Raw genomic sequence first — 19,276 nt, 5'->3', positions numbered from 1 at the left:
AAAATCATTATCATTCAATTTCCTCCAACTGTGATTCTTATGATTTTTTTCAGTAATTAATATTTAAGTCCCTTTTTCGCACTAACGCTAGCGCACCTCCGCGCCTTTCGTTCACGTGGTATTCCCAGTTATAGAACCAAAAACGTGCTCTTTTGTGTTCCCTCCAAAACTCCATCGAAAGTTTCAGTAAAGCGTCTACCACTTAAATGAATCGACCGACTTAACTTCTTGACTGTATTGACTTTATACTTAGACTTTAGAGACTTTAGACTTCAGTCTTCACTGACCTGACGATACACTGGCCATGGCTATAGCCGAAGTGCCATTATAAGGAGAAAAAAAAACTTTGACATTGACATATTAGACATTTGTCCAATTGTCAAATGTCATTTCCATTCGTATTTCGTACTGCAAAATGTCCTAAAATTCATTATTTTCTTAAAACATGTCTAAAATAATATAAATCTCGATATAATTAAAACTTAAACGTAGTGTTGGAGCAGTGTTCGCTCAAATCTTGCTAAATATCTATCGATATATCAATATAAACGAAAATGGTGAGTACTGAACATAAAATCATTATTTACTTTGAGGTTATTTGTTCTTAGATCCACTTTTTACTTTCAGCATGTATCTCGACAATTACTATACAGCTCGGCTCGGTGGAAATGTACTTTACCTCTCAATATAAAACCTACGATAACAGTTAAATCTGAACAGGTAAGTGACTGAGCCTTGATGACTATATAAATGATGAAATTATTGTATTTTTAAGTCCAAAGTTTAGACTATGTTACTTTTTATAGCTTTAGAAAAAGCCAATATAAGTAACCTTTTGTCCTCTTATTTACTTTACTGATATTGATATGGAAGTGCGAGTGCCTCTGCTTATGTAATAATTAGAAGCTCTACTTCCAGTTCAGACTGCCAGAATGTCGGTACTATTCCGCTCGAAAAGGATTTTTCTCCTCCATCATCGAAAACATAAAAGAGGAAATAGCTAAAAACAAGGAGATGAAGGAGAACATCAAGAAATTCCGGGAAGAGGCTCAAAAATTGGAAAACTCGGAGGCGTTGCAGGCAGCTCGACAGAAGTTCCACGCCGTAGAGTCAGAGGCATCAAAGAGCTCCGAAGTTCTGAAAGAAACTTTTGAAGGGATAAAGGGCAAAGTTGGTCATGTGCTAGAGGAGGCTAGTAAAACAGATATTGCTAAGAAGGCTGGTAAGATTAGATAATTTTTAACAATATTTAAGTTATAGCATAGTATAAAAGCCCTACAAATAATAAGTATACCAAGGATAGGTAACTCTCATAACTTTTAATTTTGGTTCCTTTTATGCACAGAAAAAATTTACAATGACCATGAAATTTTTGGTTTTGCCGAGGTCTATTCTTGAGACATTTGTCCATTAAAATATAATGGCCTATCTTTCCTAATGTTGTATTCAAAAACAAGCAATATAAAAAATGATAGAATAAATATTTTCTCAGTCTGTCAGCGTAATATTGTATAACAAATTGTGAATTTTTATAATATGTAAGCTACAATTATTTAATAGTCTCATAAATAACTTTTTGCAGGCAAGATAACAGAAGATATATCCAAAACAGCGAAAGGGGCTGCAGAGAGCATTGCTGAGTCCGGCCAGAAACTCGGACAAACCTCAGCATTTAAAACTATCTCACAAGTATAACTCAAATATATTACCTAATATTATATCGTCGGTTTGGATGAACAGGGTATTAACTCAAAATTTACGATTTTTCACCTAAAAATACAGTCCTACTTAAAATCACGCGATCTTTCTAACGAACGTGGTTGCATAACGATATGACGTCAAATTGGCGGGGGTGCGGGGTAGTATCTTCGTCTCTTTCGCGCTTTTGCACGTGTTGGTTTGAACAACACTGTCGTATTCAGTCTTACTCGCGGAGTTGTGATGAAAGGACGTCGTTCGTTTGTGATATACAGTTTTAACCTTGAAAAACGCAGCGTTCATTAAAAGGTAAGTTCTGTTTGAATATTACTGTTTTGTGAAATAGAGTAGTAATTTCAAGTTAATAACTTATTTACAATAAATTGTTGCATCTGGTTTGTAACAGGTGTTTCTAGTTTAAAGAACTAATTTGAGATACTTCCATGTTCACAAAAGTTTTTTTTTGTTTAGTGCAATTTTGTCTCGATGAAAAAGTATTTATCGTAAATAATATTATGTAAATTTAAAATAACGTGGATTTTTAGGGTTTGTTTTGGTTATGACTCTTTATTGTTTAGAAAAACTTAAAAAATAATAGTATTAAAAAAAAAGTTTTATATTCAACATAATTTGTCGTGTATTTGTTTGAATTAATTATGAAAAGAACTCTTTTCTATAACTACCTAATTTTTTTATTTTACAGAATGATTTCACAAAGAGTTACCTTAATCAGAAACGCTGTTAAAGATAATCCAAGAGAGGGAGAATCCCCATTAGTTTCTTAAGATGAGACCGTGAATATTATGTCTACTCAAGGTATTACTTGTAAAGTGTAAATATATCTATATTATAAGTATCTATAAGTATTTCGTTTATAGATTATCAACACTATATTTGCTTGTTATAAATAGTGGTTTAATTTGAATCTATTTCCATTATTATTTGTAGCGACTAATCAAGAAACGCTTTTAAAAGAACCAGCCTCGGTGCCCGATGATAGTCCTGAAGAACCAATAGCTTCATCTTCTACTTTCAATGACACAACAATCTAACAACACAACAGGTAAAATTGTAGGCAATGTCTCCAAAAAGTTTTAATTATGTAGGTTAATTGTGTAGGCTTATGAAATTCATAATTTATGTTTTTTGTTAATTACTGATTATTCTTCCAGAAGCCAATCAATTAGAGGAGATTGACTCTGATTCGTCATCATTGTCCTCGGTCCATCAAGTCGAAAATAATGGCAAAGTTCTTGAAAGTACACAAAATCTGATAATTCTAGAAACAATGAACACTAAACAGTTAAATGCTTAAATATATATTTCTTCCAGAACCATGTTTTCCCGGAGTTAACTCGGATGATAGTCCGAGTAGATAGATTATAGATAGATAGAAAAAAAGAAAAAGACTTCCTCTAATCCTAGTCGAATTAAACTAAGACTAAATTTAACAAAGACTGTGAAATTGTTTTAACGTTGCCATCGCTTAATTAAGAATAAAGTTATATAGTAATAAGTAAACCATAAAAATACTGATACTACTAAGAGCCAAAGACCCCAACGGTCTTTAGTGTGCTCAAAAGTGTAGCTAGTGATTTAAATTTGTTTATTTAAATACTAAGACTGATGTTTAAACTATTTTTATGTAATTTTTTTAAAAATAAATAAACGTTTAATAGTGAAATGTTTGTTTTAATTTTGTATTATTTTGAAAATTTATTCCTAATATTTGTGGAACATGGTAGTATTATGAATGCTCCTTAAACATAACTGAATGAATTAACAAATCATGAAAAAATAGGATGGCATAGCAAACTAAGCATGATGTTTAAATAATGTCTCAAAAAATAATCGAAAAGCCGATCGTAGACCCTCAAAATTACATTTTTATGAAAATAAAATTTTGTAGTTACTACTTTGGTTTAGAAGTATTTTTTGTGAAAAAAGGTATTATTATGGTCCTGCCTGCAGATTTTAATTTTTTTCTCAGAAATAGCAAAATTAACAAACTTGTGCAGTGAACAAAAACATTATCAATAAAGTAAGTTTACAAAATATATAAGAGAGGTTAACCAATTATCAACGGAAATGGAAATATATTGATTTGAAAACTTCAAATCGCTCTCCTGAAAAATAGGCTTTTTTGAGTTAATACCCTGTTCATCCGGACCAGCGATATGCAGTATTAAGTAAAATTTTATTACTTATAATATTTCACATGTGCTAGTCATATTTAAAGTTTACCATGGTTTATGAATGAAATATTCTGTCTCTCAGTCTTTGTATATATGTACGAGAAGGGATGACATTTTAAAAAGCAATTAACAAAAGTCCAAACTCCAGTCCAGACTCACACTCGGAGTTAAGCATGGTTGACAAACTACTTAATTTATTTACTTTAAATATTAATGTTTATGTTCATAAATTTCAGGCTACTGAGGTAGTGAAGAACGAAATGGCGTCGCGCGGGCTAGAGGGGAGGGTGTACACGTCGCCTGTTGCGTTACGAAAACGCGTCGAGGTAAATTATAACAATAATAATAGTTTATTTCAGCAATAGACCCATTCAATAAAATAATGTTATACAGTCAACAGCTAAGAGAGCTATAATATAATGATCAGATTTAATAAAAAATCTACACAATGCATTTTCTTTTTTTGCCACAACAGGTGCATCCAATTTATTTATTATTATTTTATGAAATAAGGGGGCAAACAAGCAAACGGGTCACCTGATGGAAAGCAACTTCCGTCGCCCATGGACACTCGCAGTATCAGAAGAGCTGCAGGTGCGTTGCCGGCCTTTTAAGAGGGTAATAGGATAGGGATGGGAATAGGGGAGGGTAGGGAAGGGAATAGGATAGGGGATTGGGCCTCCGCTTAACTCACTCACTCGGCGAAACACAGCGCAAGCGCTGTTTCACGCTGGTTTTCTGTGAGAACGTGGTATTTCTCCGGTCGAGCCGGCCCATTCGTGCCGAAGCATGGCTCTCCCACGTCAAAAACATTACACATATGCAGCTTATATGCTAATTTGTGGTTTCTTTAGCATATAATTGGTAAACCGTAAAATTATTGTGCAACAATGAAGCGTGACTCGTGAGTCAGGCTTCATTGTTTATAGTCGTTACTAGTTCAAAGCATAAACCTATAATGCTACAGTATATATTATAAGTCTATGGTTCAAACAACATGGGGTACTTTGTATCATGTAATTTCTAATTCATTTTAATATAGGACCTAATTATAATTTTAGGTTTATGCTTAGATCCTATATTAAAATGAATTAGAAATTACATGATACAAAGTACCCCATGTTGTTTAAACTAGTAACGACTATAAAACCTTAACTAGCACCAATTATTTGTCTAGTAGCTTTGGAGTCAATTCAGTGCAAACAAACAAACATTACTTACTATTAAAATATGTTAGTAATGAATAATGATATAAGTGTAGCAGTTTTGGATGCTATTCAATGCAAACTAACGAATATTACAACTTACAAGCTTATAATATTAGTACTGTAATTATAGTCTGTAGTATAGATAAAAGTTTATTAACAACTAGATGACGCCCGCAACTCCGTTGCGCCAAAATCCGTTTTTTTGTCGCGCGGGAACCGTACATTTTTTCGAGATAAAAAGTATCCTGTGTCCTTTCCCGGTACTGAAAGTATCTACATACCAAATTTCAAGCAAAATCGGTTCAGTGGTTTAGGCGTGAAGAGGTAATGGACAGACAGACCGACAGACACACTTTCGCATTATAATATTTATTTATTTTTGACCCTCCCCCGTGGCTCAGTGGTTGGGCGTGTTGGCAACGCTCATGCCGGGGGTCGCGGGTTCGAATCCCGCCGACGGAACAAAAAAGTTTTCAATGTTCCTGGGTCATAGATGTGTATCATATTATAATAAAAACCTTAAATGTATGTATAGTATTAAAAGTATAAAATATATTTTCGTTGTCTGGTACCCGTAACACAAATCCTTCAGGGACTTAGCACGGGGCCAGACTGACGTGGTGTGAAGCGTCCATAGATATTTTTATCATTATTATAATATTAGTATGGATATATCAATAAAAAAGTTTGAGTTGAGTTGAGTTTGAGTTGATTTGAGTTTGTCAAATAAATGTTTGTGACGCATCAGGTGGCGGCGGAAGAGCGGTCGTACGCACCGGACACGGAGACGCTCGGCGTGGAGCTGCACCGCGACTCCAAGTTCTACCAGCAGTGGGAGGACTTCAAGAACAACAACCAGTATGTTAATAAGGTCAGTTTTAGTGTCTAAACACACCATTCCAAAGATACGCGGCGGAAGTTCGGCATGGTTACGTCAGCGATGTCAAACGCATACAATATAACGCGATGTAATATCGGCATGGTGTGTCATCGGTAATTTAAAATACAGTACAGGCGGAATCATGCCGAATTTCCGTCGCGGAACTTCGGCCTCGTGTGTTTAGACACTTATACTCTTTGTGTATAAATATACAAACAAAAAAAAAATCACAGCCGAATATATAAGGTCGCAGCACACATATCAACTCGGAAAGGGATCGGCACCGTATCGCCTCGAGCCGTTCAATATTGTTTGTATGAAACCCCCTACTGCAACGCAGACTAAGCGGAACCGTAACGTAATCGCCTCGCCTCGGAAGGGGACAGCGGTCGGCGAGTCGTAAGTGAGGCGTCGCCTAGCCGTAGCCGAGTTGACGTACAGGCGCTACTGGCCTTGGTGATACGTGCATACGTTAGGTTGACGCCTGGTTGACGGCGAGGCGAAGGCGATACGGTGACGATCCCTTTCCGAGTTGATAATATGTGTGCTGTGACCAATAATCTCCTCCTTTTTGGAAGCCGGTTAAAAACAAAGTGATAAACCTTTAGGGCAGCTGTTAAGGGTGTGTTATGTGTATGTGCTCCCGATATCTAAGTTCACTGTGAAAGTAGCAGTGCTGAAAGAGCAATATTTTTTTGTGATTTTTCCATACAAAGGTGAAAAAAAGTTACTCTGTCAGCGCTGCTACTTACACAGCGAACTCTATAAAGGGGACCCATTCACACCCTAAAGTATTATCATGTTTTGTTACACCCTGTTGACTATCAGTATGTATTATTTTGCTTTATGCTGTAGACAATGCTTGTTTAATTTTTTTTTTCTGTTAAGCTAATGGGAACATGGGCGCCGGCAGAAATAAATTCCAAGGGGTGCAGATTTTAGTTTTCTTTCTGTTCTTTTCTTTTCACTTTTTACAAACAACAGTGACTGTCTATTTACGTCAACATAAAACATTTAGTGCCGAAACATTACGAACTATCCTTGTACGGCATGGTAATAGTGTTATAAAATGCTTTTTATTTCAATAATTCCTGTTGATCCCGAGATTCCCAAGGGGTGCAAGTGCACCACCTGGCACCCCCCTGCCGGCGCCTATGAATGGGACATTTAGGAAAATAATCTAAAATGATGGTGTACCTATTAATGACACACAGGATTCATCACTAATCACTATCCTTACTTGGTATTGTCAATCCATTGATTATTTTGCATAGTAAACAAAGAATTCATCGGGTCCGATACTCATACCTTGAAAGATTACCACCAACCACCACCACAGACCACAACCACTGACAGATCACAGTGTCACCCAGGCGCACTTAGTCTCATGATTACCCATATGTTTCGCGAGCGAGCGAGACAGCCTAGGATCGAAGTAAGGCTGCGTCCCCATCAGACACGGCACGGCGCCGCCACCGTGTTACGGCACGACGCCGCCACCGTGATACGGTACGGCGCCGCACCGTGACACGGTGCCGTGTACGGTGCACCGCGCGCCCCTATTCTGGTGAAACTTCCGAACAAAATTTGTGTCCAAGCTTAAACGAGGCATAATATGAAAATACATATCAAAGTCGCGTAATGCAAATATTGTCATGTATACCAAGGAAATTTTATCTATAATAAATAATAGATAAAATTTCCTCGGTTTCTTTTTAACCGACTTCAAAAAATATTTAATGATTCTTTTTCAATCTTCGTCTTAGTAACAACAAGAGAATAATTTTTTCGCGTTCCATATCCATTATCCAGACAAGGCACTCTCGTTCGAGCGCAAATATCGACTGAATAGGGACGCTGGACGCACCGTACGCGGCACCGTGACACGGTGCGGCGCCGTACCGTATCACGGTGGCGGCGTCGTGCCGTAACACGGTGCCGGCGCCGCGCCGTGTCTGATGGGGACAGAGCCTAACATCCTCGATATATTATGAATCGCACATCACATCGGAATTAACCACAAGACTGCTAAACGGCAGTCTCCTTTCCGATGAAGCTAACACGGCCCTCTCACACAGGGCCATTAGTGTAGACCCATTATTGTCATTTTCATATTTACAGGTTTTGGATTGGAAAATAAAGTACGAGGAATCAGACAACCCACTGGTTAAAGCGTCACGACTTATGACCGAGAAAGTCAGCAGCCTCTTCGGAAACCTCTTCGAGAAAACGGAATTGTCGACCACCCTCACCGAAATCTGCAAAATCGATCCCAGTTTTACCGCACAAAAATTCCTAGAAGACTGCGCCAATGACATCATACCAAATATCTTAGAAGCGATGGTCCGAGGAGACTTAGAAATCCTCAAAGATTGGTGCTACGAAGGTGTATACAATATACTGGCTACACCGATCAACCAGTGCAAGCAACTCGGCTACAGACTGGACTCCAAGATCCTAGATATAGAGAATATAGAACTGGTAATGGGCAAAATGATGGATCAGGGTCCCGTGCTGGTGTTAACTTTCCAATCTCAACAGATCATGTGTGTTAGAGACGGAAAGAACAATGTGATAGAAGGAGACCCCAATAAGGTGATGAGGGTTAACTACGTGTGGGTCCTGTGTCGGGATCCCCAGGAGATGAACCCCAAGGCCGCTTGGAGACTCCTAGAGCTGTCCGCCAACAGTGTGGAGCAGTTGATATAGTTGTAGATAATAAAATCGTTGTACTGTTATGCGTTTGTTTCAGTTTGTCCTTTTCGCCAGCTGTTATATGTCTAAAATATATTGTAAGTATGTTTTTTGGCATAAACTAGTGACTAGCACATAGATAGAGGGTCTATATTATATTGTGACAATACCGTAAGGGCCAACCCACACGTACCACAACCACACCACGTCGCAACGACAAAATGCCGTCAAGCAATGGTCGCTGCAGCTTTTTTTAGTTGCGTTGTGGTCGGCCACTATATAATTCGCTTGTGGTTGCGATGTGGTCGGTACAAATGGTCGACTACGACTGCAAAATGTGGTACATGTAACGTGTGAATAGTCCAGTTCATTTACAATACGAAATAATATACGCCCGACCACGTGGTGTGGTTGTGGTACGTGTGGGTTGGCCCTAAGAGCCACCACAGGGATATAAAATATCATCTACGGTGTACCAGGCACTAAAGTATTTTAAGTGTCTAAACAAACTAGGCCGAAGTTACGCGGCGTAAATTACTCATGATTACGTCAATGCATACAAAATACGGACGGAACAGTGTGTCATCGGTAATTTAAAATACGTTGCGGGCATAATCATGTGGAATTTACGCCGCGTAACTTCGGCCTAGTGTGTTTAGACACTAAGGGCGATCGCGGCGTTAAGCGTGCGCCCGGCGCGGCCACCCGCGAGGTGTGCTTGTTTCATGTCATCCCATAGAGCAGCGCTGCGTGAGGCGGTTCAACCGTGCAGCGGTGCCCACCCCGCGGGCGACGGGTCAACAATCTAGCCGTGACCATAGAATTAGAACGTTAGAAAAGGCATTTCATACAATCGTCAGCGCGAAAATGTGTCACCCTCGAAATGAGTGAGCTCACTCATCTGAGAGCAGTGTGCCTTAGGACGCGGTAACAGCCGGACGTGTTTAATTCATTAATTACCGCGTTGTTTTTCGCTACATTTCGCTCCAGAATGCCGTCATGTGCCTTCCGACAGTGCAGTAACAAAACGAAGAATACAAATAAAGCCAAAGGTGTAATATTTCGCACGTAATTACTAAGATTTTATTAATATTTAAATTATTGTCTTCCATTTTAAGAGAAAAATCAAGGCGAAGCGTAAAATGAGCGAAAGAGAAAGTAGTATATGATATTACTCTAAGACAAAAAAGGACGACAATATTTTCTCGATGCACATTTTGCATGCAAAAACATTGCTACAGTTTTGACAGTTATTTTGATATCATTGGACGTGATCACGTGACAAATGGGCTGATTGGCTGACGCCTTTGTACATGTCGGCGTCGTCGTCTGTTGGCTAGGTAATATATCAACAAAAATCTATAGGTATCGACTGTACACCCGCGCGATCGAAATTATACTGGCCGTTGCGAGAGACAATGCCGAACACTTTAGAAATAAAACTATGCAGTTCAAATTAAAACATATTTTATTAGAGGCACATTCAAAAGACGGACAGAGCCATCATATTACAATATATACAAAGTGTTACTACGACAGTTAGAACATTAATACCGAGTGATCTCTGACTAGGTTACAAACGAAATACCGTAACTAAGGAATGTTGCCACATCAAATAATAATATCAACTTAGCATTCACTAACTTACAAAAATAAATTCTTATTCTTTATTATAAAACTTAAAAAGCTAGGCTCCAGAATTTTATACAAATTATAAAATAGCTAAAACATTAATATAAATACGCTTAAAATATTCAACTAATTTGTAAAACAACACAAAAATAAGCTTATGTTTAGCAGTACTTTGCCGACGGATTTTGATCTTATAAGAAATTAATGTTGCTATGATAAGATAGTAAATTCTGATCTTTTTAATTCAACAGTAATACAGCTTAGATGCAGTCTCGTTCATTTGAAACAACGATATAAAATGTACGTCAAACGACAGATGGTATCATAAAAATGCATTTTATTATACCGGGGCTGCAAGACGGTATCAAAATTGTATTATAAGATTATTGATCAGAATTATGGACATACTGTAACTCAATGATAGTATTCATTATTAGATAGTATTCGAGGTGGCTGAGGTAATGTATCTTAGATAACTTATAACGAATACTTTAAGGTAAAAGGGTAGTTCGCATTTACGGATGTGGAACTTGCAAGAATATTAAGAAAACCTATAGTAACAAGAAAAGAGCTATGCGAAGGACGGGTGCTTATCCTGCCTGTGCGCTATTTTTAATGTTTAGAAATTTCATCATTAAGTTACAGCGAATAGGACATCTAATATAGCACCTGTATACCTGATTATATAATTATTATATTTGAGATTATATACTTTTACACAGTTCCATTTTGTTATTAATAGTTTGCGAAATCTTACACATTTTGTATCCTATATTAATCTCAGATTAGAATTTTTTGATTCCAATTTATTTTTAAACAGTGTTACCAATTTATAAATTTAGGGAAGCTCATAGGAAGCCTCTAGAGTCTAAATACTTTAGCAGATACCTAAAACACCTAATTAAAATAGGTACGAAATCTTATAATAAAAAGCGTTCAGATATAAGCGAGCGCTAAAATGCGGTGTAAAAATGGCCGAACACATATCACATAATTTCAAAGCCTTATCAAAAATGTTACAGCATTTCAAACACAACTGCAACGTGCATAAAACAGTTCAAACTATTCGTGTAAATTGTACTAATTTGTACTTAAAAATAACGCTTTCTAAAATCGATTTTAAAAAACGCATTTAACCAAACAAGTGTAAACTTAGTGTAAATAAATAATTAAAAACTTGCTTATCAATAAAAAATAAAGTGTTTCATGTATCATATTGTATGTTCTCATTTGATTAAATGCGTAATGCATCTGGTAGTATTAGAGGTCTTTTGCCAATAAAACCGTTCGAGGTAAAATTATTATAGACCACATTTAACAATCACTTCTTAGATAGGTTTTAGCGAGTCTTTTAACATAATATATTTTTTTAGTCTTATCGCTGGTCCGTGGTTCATATTATGTGTATGGTTTGTGGGTTGCCTCTTCCGACCCTCTATTCGATGTTCCGTAGAAAGAAAGCCTTTCTCTAGCGGCAAGCCTAGCTGATTTTTTAATATGTCTATTGTAGTTGGCTTGCTGTATGCCTTCCCTGTGAAGTATGTTACACGCTCAATCTGGCATCAGCTCAGTCCATCAATCTGAGATTGACGCCAGATTGATGGCTAAAAAGAACATAATTTAAAAGATAGCGGTCCACCAATCCGTGGGTTACACGTTCAGTTTCGCGTCTAGATCTAATCTTCACTAGATTGATGGATCAGATTGATGAGAAACTGAGCGTGTAACCGCTCAAGTATGGTCTGTTACTTGTCTGTGGTCCTCTCTAGTCGATAGTATCTGATAGTATGCGTGTCTATGGTCTGTGAGCCACAGACAATCAGTGTCCTCTCTAGTCGATGGTCCACTGCATGAGCGCGGTATCGTTTCCGCCGGCGCTGAGCAGGCGCGAGCCGTCCGGCAGGAACCGGACTGCGGTTACGTGGGACGAGTGGCCGCCGTATGCGTGGCATAAGGACTGAAACGTAAGTTTGTAAGGTAAGCATGTAACCAATGAGTTTCTAAAATACTAGAGTAGCAATGTCTTACAAAAGATTCTCAGAAATGCGTAACCACTTTTTTGTTTAAAAGACAATGTCAAGTCATATATTCGTTATGTCATTATGTATGTGAGATATGCCTGCAGGCATCTTCGAAGTGGCAACGCGTTGCTACCGTAAACTTCCAATCTAGTTACGTTAGTAACATAGAATATCATTGCATGTAACATAATCGGACAATGGGGCAGAAGCAGTATTTTTATTTTGACTTAAATTAAATTCATGTAGGCAAAACGCTAAGTGACGTCACCATGGATGTCACTCTTGTATTTATGTGTATTTTCGCAAGCGCCTGAACAAGTCATAAGCAAATAAGTAATATTTGTCAATGTAGTTTGAATTTGAAAAAAAAACGAAAAAAGAATCGTCGCAACGTACTACCTAAACAAGAGCTCTCCCAGAACTGGCGCTAAGCACTTTGACGACACAGCTCAGGAGTTGCAGCGGTGCAGTGGGCTAATTCCTCTTTAAAAAAAGTAGAATTAATATTTACCTTAGGCTGCGTGACGGGGTAGGCGTACAGTTTGACCTTGCCGAAGTCGTCGCCCGTCGCTATAAGTTTACTGTCCGGGGACCTAGAAACAGAATTTCGTTAATGATAAAATCCACATCATGTAGGTATCTCGGGACTTACAACGTTAAGTACTTCTATCCTACTTTTTGAATATAATATAAGTTTTTTAGAATGGACGTTTTACATTCACGCAAAAACTACGACTTGATCGAATGTTAATTAGTGATAACTGATAACATTTGGTATAGTAGCTACAGGGTGTTAACATAGGCAACTTGAAACTTCTTTATATCGAAAAAGAACAGATTTGTCGTCCGATACTTGAAACCCTGAAAAATTCTAGGATCATTTACGTGAGCTGCGTGCCGACCAAAACCTCTAGCAATAGACTAAACATTGCAGCTATACCTTGGTATTAACAACAAGATAATACTCAGTTATATTTTGGTATTAGATGTCCCGCGCGGCTTCGCCCGCGTAAATTAGGAATTTTACATAAAAAAATAGCTTATGTCCCTACTCCCTTCACTTGGTCTACTGTATATCTGTGCTTAATATTGCCATAAAAATTCCTCCAGTAGTTCGTAATTTCTAATATTTCCCCCGTTTTTCCCACATTTTCCTGCGTTTCTTCAGTCGTATTAGTCTTAGCGTGATAATAAATGAGCTATCTAACACTGAAATAAGTTTTTACTTAAATAAAGACTCACCTGGTGCAGGAGTTGACGTCGGTGCCGTCGGCGCCCTCCGGCCACACGCCGACGGTGGTGTATGTGACGGGGCAGTTGTTGCTCGCCCACACCACGTCGCGCATGGAACTCGCGGACGGGATCTGACGGCAGGTGGTCGCGTTCCCTGGAAATAGTACGTCGATATGAACACTAGGGTATAATATTAGGGTGCGTTTCTACCAGAGCTGCGTTACGAGGAACGTGAGCCAATAGAATATCCATTTGCCTGGCCTCGTTAGGTGCAGCGATTCTATCGGATCTTAGAAACACACTCCTCGCAACATTTTTTGCCCGCTGAGCATCAAGCATGCCATCTCAATGGGCTATTTGACCTAATTACATTGACATGAAGAAAAACTTCATGCCAATCGTTTCATAATCATTCATTTTCACAAAAAAAAACTTATATTTTAAAATTTTACACAGTAGAAACCCATAAAAATGTTGATCGAAAATATATGCCTTATAAATGGCGCCGAAAACACTGTCCGCTATAGTGTGACGTCATACGTTTTGTATTTTAAACTCTTTTTATTGAACATTTTTTTATGTGCTAAATTTACGAGTCTAAAAGTGCCCAAAAATTATAAAAGAATTACCTAAATAAGAAATTAGAAATCATTTGTAATGTTGAAAACATTTGGAGAACAGTTTTGGCCATTTCATTTCCCGTCTACAATAAATTGAGATAATATAATAAAAAATAGTGTGTAACAAAACTAAGTGATTTTTTTTGTCTTTCAGCGCTGCTACTTTCACAGTGAACTTTTGACAAGTTTTGACACACCCTAAAGTATTATCACTTTCAGTGATAATACTTTAGGTATGGTACTTTAGGTATGTAATCAGTTTTGTTACACCCTGTATTTCTATACTTTACGAGCATGACGTATAATACTTACAATATAACAGCTCATAATCCCCAGAGTTGGTCCGCAGGTACTGACTGTCCTCAGACCAGTCCACGTGCGTTATGTAGCTCGAGTGACCCTGAAACATATTGACGTCATTAAAAACATTTATATTGGCGTCATAGACCATAGTTGCTGCTTGGCCTAGCATACGATGAAAAAATAGTGTGTACGCATACATACAACGTTCAACTACGTTAGCAATCGTTGCGGTAGCTTTTTGGGTGAAAATTTTGAAGCTGGTCAGGCGGTAATATCAATATTGTAACAATAGATTTTGAGCTCGAGGTAGGTGTATCATTATTTTTTTACTAAGCACGATTTTGGCTGTAATAAGTGTAAAGTAAAAATAAAAAATAAATAGGCAACGATAGCGAGACATTTTGGGAAATTAACAAATGTTTTGAGTAGGTATATGTACCTAACTATAACTGCTTGCGTTGTAAATAAATAAATAATGAAAAAAATATTTGATTGTGTAGAACTCAGAACTATAATTATTATATTACTTACAAATAATAATTAGGCACGCATAAATTAAGCCAATATTAAAATAAATTAGATGCATGTAACTGTTAACAAATTAAATATTTATCTACTTACTGGTTACTACATACCTACTGCATAAATGTTCTACTTCTAACTACTCATGCTTATGGGATTATATGTATGTATGCGTCGATAATATTCTCATGAACATGGCATCGCAAAAAAGCTTGTCAACAAAATATGGCGTCTTGCACCTTATATTAAACAAAAACAATTATTATGCAGTTATGCACACATTATGCATTAGTATATAATTGTAATTTATTGAGATTTGAACTTTCTGAGATTAAACAACCCATACACACATAATTCGTATTAAGTCTAGTTTAATTTTACCCGTCTACGTTTTCGCTCCGAGCACTAGTCGCATAAAATAGTACACTCGATTAGACACAACTAGAAATATTTGTATTTTAAAAGTAATTTAGAATAAATCTATTAAATCTAATTTGTGATATTATTATCTACTAATATTGTAGTGTGCGAGGGAAAGGTTCATCCACGTCTACAGGATTTTTATTTCACACAAATAAAAAGATTTCTGTTTCTATCTATCTATTGTATCTTTAAAAAGGTTAGGCAGATAACGTTGATTATAATAATTGTTATTTCTGCCCGAGTTTTTAGGGCTCTGACTTTGGTGCTAGATTCTAGACTCTTGAGTCTACGGTAATTTATAGATTGTTGTTTTTGCAAAAATCTATAAATTAACTTTGCCTTAAGCGGGGAGTGGATTACCATGGGATTTTAGTGGGTATACCCATTGCGGGGTCCCATATCTGACATCCCGAATACATACCCCGATATCCCCAATCCATAAATTAAAAAGAGAAATAATAAATATACTCACGGGACATTTGCCGACGCGCGAATACCGTGCGCCGTCGACCTGGTACACGTAGACGTAGTTGTCCCGCGAGCCGAGCGCCACGCGCAGACCGTCGGGCGAGTATACGATGCATTGGATCGGCTCCGACCTGGGGAAATAATGTTATTTAATTAAGGTAGAAGGAATAAAAACTTAAAAAATGCAAAGGCAAGACCTGTAAGGATAAATGACAATGATAATATTATGTTTGCCATTTTGTCATTTAAAACTGTCCCAGTTTTCGAGATCAAAATGACTATTGCCAGCAAGTTGAAATGTAAATCTATACTGAATTAAAATGGTAATATTTAATGTCATAAATTGGACTCCGAATCGTTATCCCTGAGATAATGATAGCATATTAATACTTTTTCTGTGCAGTGGTATAAGTAATTACTTGAGAATTTACTAACCATTTACCAATAAAAAAAACTACTTATTGCATTTTTTAGAAAATTTTCCAACGCACTAAAAATTAATCAAAGACAAAACATACACGAATTTACAACCTCTGTATACACGGTGTGATTTTGTTTCTATGAAGAAGATGAAATATGGAACAACTATCGTTAATTAAAAATTAAAATGCATTCTACGAGGAAAGTGTGAGGGATTGGTGGCAGTGGAACCCTGCACACTTCCGATTTCTCAGAGCTCAGACAACAGCTTACCCGTCCTGATGCTGAGCGATCAGATCCCGCGAGTGGGGGTCGAACACGAGCCAGCGGCCCGACAGGCAGCCCACCGCCACCGCGTCACCGTCGGGCGACCACGCGCAGCACTGCGCCCGCTCCTGTAATCAAATGATAGAAAGAGATGAGAAAATATTTTATTAACATTCCAAATGACGGGTTTAGTTTACAGACAGACTTTTACAGGTTTTTTTTATCGCGAGCATACGTATATGAGTGTACACGCACATACACTCGCAATGTGTACGCATGACTGCAGAGTATACGCACGCACAACTTACGTTTTATCATCTCAGTCTTAGATGGAATATAACAAGGATTGGTGGCTATACGTGTCTAGATGTCTACGCTTGCGCTGCATATACCACACTAATAAGGTTCGACCTCCCAAAAACGAGAATATGCAGTAAGTACATGTACTGCATATTTCCCGTGCTGTCGATGTACTCGCGTACCTCAATATCCTTGCTCCACACGGTGGAGTGGCTGAGGCCGTCCCACAGCTGCAGCAGACGGTCCCAGCCCGCCGACACGAACTGCGGCAGGCTCGGGTGCGCCGCCAAGCCCCACACTTCGTCCACGTGGCCTGGGATAGTTTATCATCAAAATTGTTGTTATACTATTGTTGTTACACCTATTCTAGATCTTTAGTAATAATAATAATAGCTCCCACACCGGTTTCGGTGACGGTGGCCGGTCATTGAAACCAGGCCAGCTACGTGGGAGTAATTTTATAGTGCCCAAGTGTGTGCGCAGTACACAAGAGCATCTAACTGTGAAAACGTGTTAATAGTGTTAAGTGTTTATGTAGTATTTAAGGTTGTTAATTAAATCACTGTATGTTTTCGTAATAAAATAAAATAAAAATAAAATAATAAAATAACCCAGTGGGACGGAAGACCGACACGACTGGCGAGAGATCAGGCGCAGGACCGACTTTTTACATGCCCATCCGACGCATGGATCATCTTACTTGTCAGACAATAAGGTGATCAGCCTGCATTGTCCTAACCAAACTTGGAAATAACATGTTTCCAACGCGGAAATCGAACCCACGACCTCCGAGTCAAGAGCCGCGCTCTGTACCACTAGACCACGGAGGCGTTAGTAATAAAGAGTCATTAGGCTCCTATCTTCAATGTAGCTATCAATGTTAAGACTTCCATATTAGAGGAGAATGTTAGACAAGCTTTTGATTTAAGGGTTTGTAACATTTTAATTTGTTTCCAAATGGCTTTAAATCTTTTAAGTAACTTCTAGATAATTAAACATCGAAAATTAGGGTAACATTGCTAATTTGTTGTGTCCTTTATCTGTCAACTTCCCTAAAGAGTTTTCCAAAGATGCCCTATGAATTTACAGCCGTTATACAAGTACTGTTCTTTGTTAAAAAATCTGTGTCCAATGTTTATTGCTCCTTTTCTGTCAAGCAGCTTTTTTGACATATCAAATAAGGACTATAATGTATAACCATAAAGTGAATATACCTAGCGGAATAGAGCAACAATCTCGAGCTGTCAAACGAAACCGAAATTGGTTTCATCTGTGTGTAAAAATATGTGTACGTATACACTTACACAAGCATGATTGAACATGATTTCTATGAGATTAAATTGTCAACGTGCGGCACGTGCCGACTGGACGCCAAAAAAAGAGCGCTGCTGTCATGTATCACACGTCTCTTTTTACCACACAGTGTTACTGATATTGACATCTCTCTTGCTCAGGCCTTTGTTTCTCTATTCCGCTAGTATAGGTACTATATTAACTTTATGTGTACTTATAACTGACTGCAGAAGGGAACTCACCAAGCACAGCAGGCGCGAACCCAAGCTCCAGGTCACCGTGCAGTATACAGTTCTTGGTGGTGCCGATGTACAGCTGACTCCCTCGACCCTCCGCGACCACCCGCACGCCGCCGTAGTGCCCTTCGATCTGAAAAAAATAATAGTTTGATTACAATCAGGTTATTGAAAATACGTGACTGATATTACAATGTCTTGCTTGTTAGTTGTATTTAAAGACAGGCCTAGAAGAATCTTTTGATATTTGGATGACATTGAAAGAGCTTAGAGGCGGAGTTAGCGAAACTGACATCATAATAATTAGTTTTTTAGAAGTACTACGAAATTGTTGTCTATTATGTACAGATAATGTATCGGTGTCCTATTGGTAGATCAGTGATCATACGGTATCACGTTATTATTATCTAGTGTTGATATCCGCATATTACCCCTATTATTTTCTCCGAGCGACTTAGAACTTTTCAAGATGGCGGCCTAAAGAGGCACTACAAAATGGCGGCGCTAGGCTTGACAAATCATTTTGTACTCACGACGTTCTCGGTGCCGGTGGCGTTCATATCGCCGTCGAACAGCACGACGCGGCCGTCTTTGCCGCCGGCGGTGACGACGCCGCCGTCTTTGAGCGCGCACAGCGAGAACACCGCGCCGGAGTGCACGCCGCGCACCAGCTTGGCGATGGTGTTGGTGCCGCGGCCCCATACGATTATGTTGCCGTTGGAGTCACCGGAGAGAACATCACCTGTACACAATAGTATGATCAAAATAACAAATATAAGTGTTGGCACAAGTATACAGTTATTACAGTCCTACAAGGATCTTTCGATAGTGTGTGAAACGTGAACTTGAAAAGGTGAGGTACT

General features: G+C 38.2%; 2 protein-coding genes across 3 annotated transcripts in view; one reads left to right on the top strand and one right to left on the bottom strand.

The window, feature by feature from the left end:
* The first annotated feature begins 384 nt into the window (after positions 1-384).
* LOC121734839 (mitochondrial import inner membrane translocase subunit TIM44) lies at positions 385-8,719 on the top strand. The gene is made up of 7 exons (XM_042125468.1): positions 385-557; positions 628-720; positions 919-1,222; positions 1,583-1,689; positions 4,130-4,219; positions 5,850-5,972; positions 8,103-8,719. The coding sequence occupies exons 1-7, from the start codon at positions 555-557 to the stop codon at positions 8,688-8,690; spliced, it is 1,308 nt and encodes a 435-aa protein (XP_041981402.1). The 5' UTR covers positions 385-554; the 3' UTR covers positions 8,691-8,719.
* A 1,406-nt stretch (positions 8,720-10,125) lies between these two features.
* Positions 10,126-19,276, bottom strand: part of LOC121734836 (echinoderm microtubule-associated protein-like 2) — a 79,330-nt gene continuing 70,179 nt past the window's right edge. For both annotated transcript variants that reach the window (XM_042125463.1, XM_042125462.1), the window contains 9 exons: positions 18,947-19,155; positions 18,420-18,546; positions 17,067-17,197; positions 16,591-16,712; positions 15,902-16,028; positions 14,494-14,581; positions 13,571-13,715; positions 12,840-12,921; positions 10,126-12,264 (listed from right to left, as the gene is read on the bottom strand). In XM_042125463.1, the coding sequence (XP_041981397.1) occupies positions 12,139-12,264; positions 12,840-12,921; positions 13,571-13,715; positions 14,494-14,581; positions 15,902-16,028; positions 16,591-16,712; positions 17,067-17,197; positions 18,420-18,546; positions 18,947-19,155 (1,157 nt within the window). In that variant the 3' untranslated portion in view covers positions 10,126-12,138. The remainder of the gene's footprint in view (positions 12,265-12,839; positions 12,922-13,570; positions 13,716-14,493; positions 14,582-15,901; positions 16,029-16,590; positions 16,713-17,066; positions 17,198-18,419; positions 18,547-18,946; positions 19,156-19,276) is intronic.

The sequence above is a fragment of the Aricia agestis genome, chromosome 16 (genome assembly GCF_905147365.1).
Source record: "Aricia agestis chromosome 16, ilAriAges1.1, whole genome shotgun sequence".
NCBI lineage: Eukaryota > Metazoa > Arthropoda > Insecta > Lepidoptera > Lycaenidae > Aricia > Aricia agestis.
This window is presented reverse-complemented; position numbering and strand designations above follow the sequence as displayed.